Below are 12624 nucleotides of genomic sequence, written 5' to 3'. Positions count from 1 at the left end.
CCCGGGTCCCTGTGCTTGCCAAAGCAGGCACTTAGTCTTCAGAGCTATCTTGCCAGCCTGGGATTGACTTATTACATGTGTTGATTTCTATTGATGGTGATACTATATTTACTAGATGCCTTTAAAGAAGAGAAACGCCTGGGTTATAAATAATGAGAAAATAGGCAAGATAGAAGATGCTTTCATTATAAACTGAAAAAGAGCAGTGATAGTAAAATACAGCTGGTCCTTCACATATCTTCAGGTTCTGAATCTAGAGATTTAGGCAACCATCTATCAAAAATATTTAAGAAAAGCAGGTGGCATCTGTAAAAGACGTATTTTTATCAGCTCCTAAACAATACAATATAAGTATTTATGTTGTATCAAGTAATCTAGAGATACTGTAAAGTCTTCTGAAGGATATGCATAGGTTATATGAAAATACCCCTCTGTTTTATAAGAGACTTGAACTACTGTGGGTTTTGGTATTCTGTGGGGTCATGGAACCAAGTCTCCAAGTCTCATGGAACAGTAAAGAACAACTATAGTTATCACATTGCTTATTGAACTTTGTCTGATGGCTTTATTCTGCCATTTGATTCTCTACATAATACTGTCAGTGTGTACTACTATTGCCATTGATAAAAAAATTTGAAGGTTAAGACCAGAGAGGTCAAAGTCAAATTAGCTCAAGATTACCTACCTGGTAAGTGCTCAGATTGACAGTGTGAGCAAAGAATGTACTCAATTTTGTTACATTGTGCTGCTTCTATATGATGCTAAAGAATTATGCACTTAATTAAGTTAGTTTCCTTAGATCTTGAAGGAGTACCTATATAGCCTTCCCTTATCTAGGGAAGTAACTTCCACCAGTCCCAGTAAATGCCTGAAACTACAGATAGTATTAAATCCTATGTACACCTACCTTGTTTTCTCTAAATGTCCTGCCATATTGCTACATAATACTAGCAGTTGTCTCATAAAATGACAAAGTTCTTGTACTGGTTGATACATTGTGTCAACTTGAGAAGTTTAGAAGTTTAGCTAAGTGACTCAGCAGAGAGCCAGGATTCTTAGTTTGTAAACGTCCTCATCCTGTGCAAGAGGAGGGCATGGAGATTGTGTGTGGATTGTATACCCACAGCCCCAAGTTAGCTTGTTTAATAGGAGGGGAGAGAGGCTGGCTTGAATCCACAGCAGCTGCCTTTTCCTTTGTTCTTTCCTGTTTTCTGCTGCCATGAACTGCTGATCTCTGACAGGTGCCACTTGGCCTGGGAGCCAGCCGAGGGTTTTTTTTTTTTTTTTTTTTTTTTTTTTTTTGCGGTACAGGGGATTGAACTCAGGACCTTCTGCTTGCCAGTCAAGCACTTATTCTGCTGAGCTATCTCCCCAGCCCAAACATTTCCTTCCTTAATTTTGGGTGTTGGGTATTTTGTCCCAACAACTAGTAAAAAGTAACTGAGACAGAATTTGGTATCAGAGAAGTAGGAACGTTGCTGTAACTACCTAACTGTGCCATTTCAGAGCCTTTGGGAATGGCTTATGGGAAGAGATAAGTTTTGGAGATGTCACCTACTAGGGAAGAGTTGGACTGCCTTCAGCTCTTCTGTATGGGAGATTCTAGTCAGAGCTTAGAGGAACAGAATGCTAGAAATGCTAGCCTGTAAAGACCAGGCTGGAAAAATTTCTGCTGGGGAAAATAGACTGCAGATGATTTGTGTTATGGATTTGCAGAAAGTTTGTCTGCATTTTGCTCCTGTCCAGAGACTTTGCCTGAGATTGAGATTAAGCACAGTGGACTAATCTTACAAAAGAAATCTCAGTGCAGTTGAATGTTGAGGCAGTGGCATGGCTGTTCTTGGATTTTAGTCAGATATGTGTTGAGTCAAGAGCAAAGAACCCAGCAGGATGATTTTTAAATGTCATGAATTTGGCCAAGATGGAAGTGCCAGGAAGTCTGTGGACAGCAAAGATAGAGATTTCCATTGCTCAGGTGGAACAGGAGAATACAAAAGATGTTCTGAGGGCATCACAGGAGGTGGCAGGTTCTCAGACTTTGTAGCCTCAGAATTGCAAGGGTGAGGGACTTTGCTCAAGGAAAAGCTGTAAGCCCCAAGTTCCAAAATGGAGGCAGCAGCCACACCAGATTCCAGAATGGCGGCAGCATAAAGAATTTGTTCCTGGGAATCAGGGTCAGGTATCCAGGTACTTGACTCCTATAGCCAAGAGAGAAACAGCCTGGCTACTGCTCGAGCTGGCAGCAGACCTTGGCATCACCCACATGGTATTGGTTTTAGGCACATTCATAATGCAGCAGTTCTGAGGTTAAGGCTTCCACCTAGATTTTAGAAGGCCTGGAAGGCCAGGCAGTGTGCTCCTGACATGGCAGTGTATAAAACTGTGAGTGAGAAGCCTATTTAGTGGAAACCCCAGAAGTTTGGAAAAGCCAGGAACATGGACTGTCTGAGAAAACTGCACGGAGGGAGCAAAGCAAGCCCCAGAAAAAAGCCATGGGAGCTACCAGCAGAAAATGCAGTAGGGGTGGAACCATGTAAGGCTTTTACAACTCACAACTCTAGATTTCTTTGGATGTTCCACATAGAACTACAGACTTAATGTTTGTCCTTTTGGATTTTGGACTTGCTTTGGTCCCAATGTTTTGTATCCCCTTGTTTACATCTTTCGGAATGGAGAGATATAGAGATAGAGATAGAGATATAGAGATATCCCACTGAATGTTGGAAGTGTTTAACTTTTCATTTGTACAGGGGCTTACAGCTGAGTTTGCCTTAGATCTTGGAGGAGATTTGGAACTTAAACTTTTCAACAATGCTGAAACTGGTAGAACTTTGGCAACTCGTACAGATGGATTAAAATGCCTTTTGCCTAAAGAGATGTGCATGCGTCTTTGGGAACCTGTCCTGGGCAAAATGTCATGGTTATAGTGTAATACAATGTTCAAGTTGTAAAATGTTAATAAGCATGTCTAGGTACCTAGAAACTGGTTTAATGAAATGTCTGGTTGCCAAGTTGACAAGGGGTGGATTGTACTGATTGATACGTTGTGTCAATCTGAGAAGTTTAAAAGTTTAATTAAGTGATTCAGCAGAGAGCCAGAATTCTTAGTTTGTAAACATCCTCATCTTGTGCAAGAGGAGGGAATGGACATTGCCAGGGTAGCTTGTTTAATATGAGGAGGGGAGAGAGGTGGGCTTGAAGTCTCTGCCAGGTGCCACTGGGAGCCAGCCAAGTATAGACTGAAACCTGCATAAACTGTGAGCCAAGTAATCCTTTCCTTCTTTAATTTTGGGTGTTGGGTATTTTGTCCCAGCAACTAGCAAAAAGTAACTGACAGTTCTGTTCCACACAATGACTTTATTTCTTGAGGTAGTGTCTTGCATTGTAGCCCAGGGTGGCCTGGGTGTGTGCCATGCACATGACAGTTTGTGCAGAAACCATCTACCTTCTGATCTAAGTGTTTCTTAATCTAAAGTTGAATTTATATTACCCTAGATAAAGAGAAAATAAGGTTAAATGGGTTTCCCACTTCAGGAGTGAATGTTTGTTTAATTCCATTCATAGATTGTGTTTTGTGCTTAATTATAATTTTTTGCACTTTACATTTACTCAGGTTTAGTGGTATATAAGAAAGTTGTTTTTAGGCTGCTTTATAACCTCTCTTAGGCTATATAAGTACCTTGTAAAATTTGACTTAACATTTAAAAGGAGCCAAGTAAAGAGACAAGAATGAAATACTAAGTAACTTGCATCTACATGCTTTCACCAACAGTGGTTTTTAAAAATCCAAATTTAAGACAGTAGTTTTTCAGATGATTCTCTGTGAAGGAAATAAAAGAACAGGTTGGGTTGTTGAATGATTTCTATTGAGTAAGAAATACTTTAGTAAATAAGATAAATTATGAAGACCTTCATGTTTGTTTTCTGTGCATATAATAAACTTGACAGTTTATGTTTTGTACAACTTACTGCTGTTATAGCATTGATACTGTTTTTATTGCTGTCGAGTGATGAATGAAACATACGCATTTATGACTTTCTTGGATGCTAGTGACTGAACTAGTTATGTGGCACCCACTAGATTTTGCTCATTTGTTTTCCTTGTGAGTCCTCTGAAAAAAATCTTGATAATTAGCTTTATGACCAGGAAATAGAAATATACATGGACATTATTTTGCATAGCATATGTAGAATGTTTATGAGCCTCTAATTTTATAGGATTTTACTTTTGTCAAAATAGTTTAAATGGAAATTTATAAAGCAATATGTGTTTTGAGTTTTATAGCATGGTTCACATTAGGCTGTAAACTACCACTTTGTATTGTAGCCTTATGAGTGCTGTTATTCCTAAAGTTACAAAATCAGACACAAGCACAAATACCAGATGGGTTCTCAAATAGAAGGTGAATAATATGAAATAGGGGTGATAGATGCTTTGTAAATGGGAAAGATAGCTAGAGATGGAAAAGGAAGGGGCTAGTAAAATATATGTGTGTGTATACATGCGTACATATATGTATATATGTATTTTAATAAACCTAAATTTAAAAAAAATGCTTCCATTTACTAATTTTGAACCCATATGATGTTTTTGTTAACGTTTAAGCTATTATCAGTGCTGATGTACTATTATTTTATGTGCCCTTGAGGGAGAAGGAAACCTAAATAGGAAGTCTTAAGTCTACAGCAAATGCTGAAATATCTAAAGGCTGTACTCTCCATGTGAAACAAGAAGGTATGCCTACCAAGCAAACAAGGACAAAAAGTAATTTGAGTACACCAACTTTGGTTATCGGGAAGAAGAGGATTTAAACTATAAGCCAGTTCTTACTGTGAGCTTATAACCTAGATTCCCACTGATACTTTTTTGTTTTGTTTTGTTTTGTTTTGTTTTTTTGGTGGAACTGGGGATTGAACTTCCCTTGCACTTGCCAGGGAAGCACTTATTCCACTGAGCCATCTCCCCGACCCCCCCCTTTTTTTTTTTTTTTTTTGATTCCCACTGATACTGTGATGTTGAAATAATAGGTAACTTTCAGAATCTTAAGGATGTTAGATTGTTGCTGTTGCATTTGTCAGGTGACTGGTATAAGTCAACAGAAGTCCTCTGAGAGACTTCCACTTTAAAGAAAACGATTGTAAGTGTACATCTATGTTTTGTGTATGCTAAAATTAATAAAAGGGATCATTACAGCAGTTCACCAAGTAAATTTTTCAGATTTTGGAAAACCACTTTCTGTGACCTCTATAGACAATCTAAATTTGTCTTTTATTTGTGTAATTTTTACATGAGATATATTTTGTATGTTGAAGTTTTTGTAACATCACATTTTTAATTAAACGTTGTATCAATGAACTGTTTGCTTTTAGACTATTCAGTAGTACATCATTACTGCAGTTCAGGCACGTAGTGATCCTCCTGCCTCAGCCTCCACAGCACTGGGATTACAGGCTGCGCCACTATGCCTGGTTTTGGGGCTGGCATGGTCCAGCACATGTGGAACCAGGGATTAAACTAGGGACCTTGCACTTGCGGGGGGTGGGAGGGGAGCGCATTTAGACCACTGAGCTATTTCCCCAGCCCTTGGCTTGGTTTTTTAAAATGAAATTTGATCTTTTATAAGTTTCCACTAGAATTTACATTCTTCTGTTCATTGTACTGCTACCATGTTGCATCATGGAGGGTTGCTTTGTTTTTATTTTATTTTATTTTTTTTTTACCCTGTTTCAAATGTCTTTTCATTCTTTGGAGGAAAATTACTCTTCTTTTTTTTTTTTTTTTCCCCCTTAGATTTTAAAGCTCTGATTTAGCTTAGAATTCTACTTTTGGAAATGGTACTTTTGATTTTAAATGGAAAGCACTGTGAATTAGGTGATTTCTGTTGTCTCTGCTGCCCAACATGCTTCTGTATTGCTTTCCCCATTTAACTAACCCAGATTCCTTTTACTTTGCATTAGTCACGTGCATAATTATGAGAATTTATTTGTTTGGGCGATAAATGGGCTAATGATGGCGAACCTGTGACATTTGTGCCGCAGCTGGCTGTCAATGTCATTGAAAGCTGTCAAAGGTTTGCCATCGCTGGGCTAGGAGCAGGCCTGATTCTTCCTCATTTGATGTATTCACCAACCGCCAACCCCCACCCCAGGTATATATTATTTCTCTAGTCAGTCAGTTTTTGGTTTGTTTGGTTGGTTTTGTGGTACTGGGGATTGAACTCAGGACCCGGAGCTTGCCACACAAGTGCTTATTCTACTGAACTATCTCCCCAGGCCCTCTCTAGTCCTTGGGAAGCTTGTCAGTGCTAAATCCTATGTCATAAGTGCTAAATTTACTAGTATGCGTTTCTTGGGTGGGGTGGTGTCATAAATTCTATCAAATAGGTGCTTAATGTTTAGTTTTAATGTGAAACTTGAATAACTAGTTGCCTTGTTCTAATACCTTTTGTGATTATGGGTAATTTTTGTCCCCTTCCGGGTTTCCTTAGGTCCTTTTGTGTTCATATTAAAGTCCAAATTGGCTGGGGAGACAGCTCAGCAGTCTAAGCACCTGCCTGGCAATCGCAAGGACCCAGATTTGATCCCTGGTTCTGCATTCCTTGTCACTGAAACCAGGTGTGGTCGTGCACACCTGTAATCCCAGCACTGGGGAGGCTGAGACAGGAGAATCACTAGGAGTCTAAGCTGTGTAGCAAGACCCTGTACCAAATAAATAAATAAATGATTAAACTTTTTTTTAAAAAGTCAAAGTTATAACGTGGAATTAAGCTAATGTCATTAAACATTAGGAGGGCCAGGGACATAGCTCAGTAGAGTAAGTGGCAAGGGCCTGAGTTCAATCCCTGGTTCTGCCCCCCAAAAAAAACAGCAAAAAAAAAAATTAAGCATTAGGTTGTATCCTTTAGAACCTGTACTCATTTTCATGACTTTAATTCTTAACGTAGAGAAAGTTAATTTGTAGATTTGAATGGTAGTCATTTGTAAACTAGATTGAACTCTAAAATACAGTAATGCCTTCGTTCACAAATGCTTTGTTTGGGTATGATTTGGTTCACAAATAAAAGTATTTGGCAAAATTTGTTTTTTTGTTGCAAACTGTTATATCCAGAGACAAATACAACCAAACATCTTTCCCTGCACAAAGACCTTTTCCAAAATTTGGGAACAGATTTCATGAACTAAGGTCCCATTGTATCTTTAGGAGTTTATGTGTGTTCTGTGCTGTAAGTTTCCTGTATAAGAGACTTATTATTAACAAGTTTGTTTTCTTAGTATTTTTAAGTCACCTGTTTACATTTTAAGCACTTTTGATCTAAGATTAAAAAGAACCAGATTATTCATACATTTTATTCAATATAGGTAATAAAATGCAAAGGAAAAATTTTTGAAAAACTTGTAGATTTTTTTCCTCTAAACATGGAGAAAAACCTGGATGTTCACTTAAAACTAAAATGAAATTATTCTTGTTTAGGCTAAGCATAACATAATAGTTTGTACTTTTTATATTTACTTAAGAGTAATTTTCTCTATAAATATATAGCATGAGCATTAAATCATTGATGGAGTACTTCATTCAACAAGCACTTACTAAGAATACTATCCATATGATATAGTTTCAATGGATTTAAGTAAAATATACAATATTAAAAGTCACAGTAAATGTTCTGGTCTTAAATAGTAACCTTTTTTTACTTCTGTTTTAGATGCCTGGAATGATGTCCTCAGTAATGCCTGGAATGATGATGTCTCATATGTCTCAGGCTTCCATGCAACCTGCCTTACCGGTAATCTTGTGAAAACAGCCATTTTCTATGATTTTTTTTTCGGTTGATTACGTTTATCTATATAGTGATATGTGAACTTTATAACAATCATGTTAGCCTTATAAATGGCTCTGGAGAATTGTAATGCAGTATGGGATTTAACACTGGGCTTTTTGGTTTTAGTTTGTGTAAATTAAAATGATTAGTTTTTACATTTTCCCCAGTATTGAAGAGTAAATGTTTACTTTAATGAGTGCTACTTAAAAATTGACAAATGCAGTTTAATACTAGATTTAAAAATCAAAGGATTTGATTTGCCATCCAAATTTCATTTAGATCTCAGCTGTGGCAAATTACTTAGAAACTATTTGAATAGACTTACTGCCCCAATTAGGTAGCAGTATATTGTTAGTACCATATATTATACAAATTAATACAATCTTCAAATTAGTTTAATTTCTTTATTTCCTGATAACCTGGTGGTGGTATTGAATGGGTATGACATTTTCTAGGGTGATTTTGCAATGTTTTATACAAAACCCTTAAGACCATATATATTAAAATTCAAATGCTGGAAAGTAACATTTGCAATATTATATATTATATAAAAATTTCTTCTGGGACCTGAAACAGTGCATTGCAATTTCTAACAATATTTAGAAATTGTATTTTTTTTTTTTTGCGAAACCAGGGATTGAACTCAGACCCTTGCGCTTGACAGGGAAGCGCTTATTCCACTGAGCCATCTCCCCGGCCCAGAAATTGTATTCTTAAATATAATATAAATATAAAAATATCCTTAATTCTGTAGTAAAATTTGCAGATATTCACTCTGAGGTAAGATAAAATGTTATAGTTTGATTTCATTCATGACAGGTTTTGCTACAATAATGAGCTTTGTTGCCATACAAAACTTGATGTGCAGAGCTTTGTGGGTTTCAGAATTCTGAATAAAAATCTCATGGATCTGTGCATATCTGATGTCCACGTAATGAGTCAGAGTACTTAACTAACCCCAGGTTGCTGATCTTTTACAATTTATGGCAAGCTCAGAGAGTGAACTAAAACTTTGAAAGAGTTTTTGAATCAGTAGCTTGAGCATTGTATGCAGAAGGAAGGGACTGATTTTCTATGTTTTGTTAGTAATACACAGGAGCAGGGAGATAGCTCAGAGGCATAAGTTCCTGCCTGGCAAGTACAAGGTCCTGAGCTGGATCCCTGGTACCAAAAATAAAAAAAAAAAAAAAAAAAAAAAAAAAATAGCGAGAAAAGAAAAAAATGTAAGAATGTAGTTAAAATGAGATAACAATTTCATCTTTCTTCTTACAGCCAGGAGTAAATAGTATGGATGCAGCAGCAGGTATGTATAACTATTTTGATAGATTTCATTTGGAGAGATATAGCTATATTGTAATGAGGGATAAAAGCAGTGTTTTTTGGATTTTATGATCAGCTCCTCATGTCTTTTTTTTTTTTCTTCAGTAGGAAACAGGAATAAGCATTTATAGTTGAATTCTTAAGATTTAAGCAGGTTCTGAACCAAATTTATTGTGTAAAGAGTTTTTGAATGCCAGAATGGTTTTAAATTTTGTAATTATTGCATACCTCTAGTAAAGTCTAGATTTTACTTTTAAAAAGGCAAGTTATGTTGAAATATCAGATTATTTGGATTTCAGTATTTTAACATCGACATGGTATATGTTTATCGATATAGTAGGTGCTCAGAAAATATCTGAATGAATGAAGTCGGCTTCTGTATCTTACTCAGCAGACATGGGAGTCGGGGAGTGCCTTGAGCTCCTGATTCTTTCTTCTGAGCCTGCTGATCTTCATTGTTATTTTATGTTATCTCATGACCCTTGTAGTTAGGGAATGTGTAAGCCTTGTGGATTTTTGTTTTTCTTGTGATCAATATCTAGTCATTTTGACTAGTGAGACTTTTATATATAATAGCAGTGCTTCAGTTATTCATGAATAAGAAGTTTCCCATATAAATTAAAATGTTAACTCCTGAACTTAAACCATGCCTGTCAAAACTTGTTTTAAATGTTACTTACTGGTTGAAGTAAGATGCATGTGTGCTTTTCTACAAATGGATCTTTTTAAGATAGTTCACAGATTTCATCTACACTGAAAGGATGTTCCAAAATATCAAATTAATTAGTTTATTTATTTATTTATATTTGCAGTACCAGGTGTCAAACTCAAGACTTTGTGCATGCCAGTCATGTACTTATGCTGCTGGTCTGTTTCTCCAGCTTAAATCTTTTTTATATATCTAGATCCTAAGTAGTATTACCTAAGTAATCCTGAAAAAGTACATTAAAACATATTTTTAATTACTTGCACAATTGTTTGGTTGTACTATGGATATCTGCAACAGGGTTTCTTCAGTGTTCTTTGTTTTACTTTATTATCTTTCTTTTCTTGTTACATAGTTTTAGCTCTGTCACAGTATCATAGCCAGTGAGGTTTATCCAAGGCATGATTATTGCTAATTGTTATGTATAATTTTAAATTAAGTAGTTCTAAGGTTAAAGATTATTTTTACTAATACGTTTCAAAATCCCTTATATCTAAAAGGGTTTTCTGCAGTAGTATAGAATAACCCCATTTAATAGAACTTTGTGCAGTGATGGGAATTTTCTGCATATTATTGAGTATTTGAAATGTGGCTAATATAGTTGCGGAACCAGTTTTTCTAAATTTTTTACTTAATCTCACTTTAAATTTTAATTTAAACAGGAAAATGTCTAAGCTAATAGCTGTTGTTTTTGTACAGCACAGGTGTAGAAATTGACATTGAGGTTCCCAGAAACCTGTTGCATAGGATTAGAGAGATCAGAGGCATTATTGTGTTTTTATGATGGATATAGTGAAGAGGACCTAGAAAAGACAGGCACCTGTCATAGCAAGAAGAAAAACTAAAGATACGTGCTTCTCAGTATGGCTCTGAGTGAATTTGGAGATTGAAAATGCAAGTTCTGAAAGTGCTTTGTGCTATACATGTTCATTTCCGGCAAAGAAAACCAAATACACAGTTCAGGTGGAAAAGTGCCACAATGTTAATAAGCACAAGGAGAAAAAACTTATATGAATTAATATTAAAATGTTAAAGTAGAGCATGATTTATCACTGTGTAAATATTTTATCTTTTTTGTCTTTTAGGTGCAGCATCTGGTGTAGTAAGTACTGTTTTAAGTTTTGTGATAGGTCTATTTCACTGTATTTAACCTACTACAGTGATCTTTATTTCTATTCTAAACATAATCCAAATTAACCCATAGTTTCAAATGCCAAAGGTGAATAATTGTACAAGAGAAATTGTGTCTTTGTGTTTGTGTGGCTGTCACAAAATACTGAGCCAGTTTGTTCACAAAGAAAAAATGTTTCTATAGGTTCAAATTTTAGAGACCCAGGATTAGAGTACTTTAATCTGTAAACATCTGGTAAGGACTACCTGGCTACTTCACAGTATGAAAATAGGCATTACGTAGGCAGAATATCAAAATAATTATTTATTTTTGCAGAATATCAAATTTATTTATTTTGCAGAATATCAAATTAATTAGTTTATTTATTTCAAGAACAGTATATGGTATGTGTAGAAGTGGTTAAGGGAGGGAAAAAGATGAAGCCAAGAAAGGTGGAATCACTGCATAACTCTTGAGTACCAATTTAGTTCCATGAGAGTAAGAACTCACTTCCTAGGAAAAAAACATTAATTCTCTTAAGGACCTCTTTGTTACCTATTAAAGGCACCCCTCCCAACATTGTCACATAGGGGACCATGCTTACTGAGGAGAAATCATATTTAAACCATATAGCAAATGGTAATCATAGGGTGTCATTGTATGAATTCATTGTATGAATCCCTCCTTTGAATTAGAAGGATTTTTTTCTAGGCCTTTGAATTAGAAAAAACAGTGCACGTAGATACACAATAAACTATTAATCTTGTAATTTTTAAGTATCACGTAAGGTATTTTTAAAGAAAAAGTTATTTAAAAAAAAAAAAGAAAAAGTTATTTACCTTTGTTCATAACTGTAAATCCAATGGGACTTTCTAGTACTGTCGCCCTTCTGTATCTTTGGGAGATTGGTTCTAGGACCCCCAATGGATATTAAAATCTTGATGTGAAAGTCCCTTATATAAAATGCTATATAGTATTTTGCATACAACTTACACATACTCTTAAATGTATCTTAAATCATCTCTAGATTACTTTGTCTCAGTTACTTTTCTCTTGTTGCTGGAACAAATACCTCACACTCAAAATGAAGGAAGAAAAAGTTTATTTAACTCACAGTTGCTGGAGGTTTCAGTTCATACTCAGCTGGCTCCAAGGCAGAGCAGCACATGGTTGAGAGCAACTGTTCATGGTGGTGGGAAAAAGGGCAGTGTCAGCAGCTCAGGCAGCTAACTAGCCTCTCTCCCCTTCTTGTAGTACAGATTACCTGCCCCAGGGCAGGTGTAACATCCACACTCACAGTAATCATTCACAAACTCAGGAAGCCATCCCATGACTGCATGAGGCTTTTAGGGGGACAGCTAGGCACAAATCATAACATACCTAATGTAGCATAATTGCTATATAATTAGTTTTCTAATATGTAGATTAGGGAATAATAATTTTAAAATGGTTCTACATGTTCAGTCCAGACGTTTTTTTTTAAGGTAGTCTTGTACCTTTTACAAATGCTTCTACGTGCAGTATTCTTTTAAACATGTTTGTTTTCCATGTTTTAGGGAAAAACAGTGTTAAGCTTTAGACCCCCACTAAAGATAGCTATTTTATTCTTGTTAGTATTAGCCTTAGGGATTTTAGTTTTTTACTCTCAAGAGCAATCAAAGAAAATG

At 35.9% G+C, this 12624-nt stretch overlaps 1 protein-coding gene across 3 annotated transcripts in view; it reads left to right on the top strand.

The window, feature by feature from the left end:
• Nucleotides 1–12624, top strand: part of Prpf40a (pre-mRNA processing factor 40 homolog A) — a 57212-nt gene that overhangs the window by 9480 nt on the left and 35108 nt on the right. For all 3 annotated transcript variants that reach the window (XM_023721330.1, XM_023721329.1, XM_023721328.1), the window contains exons 3-5: nucleotides 7704–7784; nucleotides 9093–9123; nucleotides 10932–10948. In XM_023721330.1, the coding sequence (XP_023577098.1) occupies nucleotides 7704–7784; nucleotides 9093–9123; nucleotides 10932–10948 (129 nt within the window). The remainder of the gene's footprint in view (nucleotides 1–7703; nucleotides 7785–9092; nucleotides 9124–10931; nucleotides 10949–12624) is intronic.

The sequence above is a fragment of the Octodon degus genome, unplaced genomic scaffold (genome assembly GCF_000260255.1).
Source record: "Octodon degus isolate 3935 unplaced genomic scaffold, OctDeg1.0 scaffold00082, whole genome shotgun sequence".
NCBI lineage: Eukaryota > Metazoa > Chordata > Mammalia > Rodentia > Octodontidae > Octodon > Octodon degus.
Note: the sequence above shows the minus strand (reverse complement) of the source record. Positions and strands in the feature narration are given on the sequence as shown.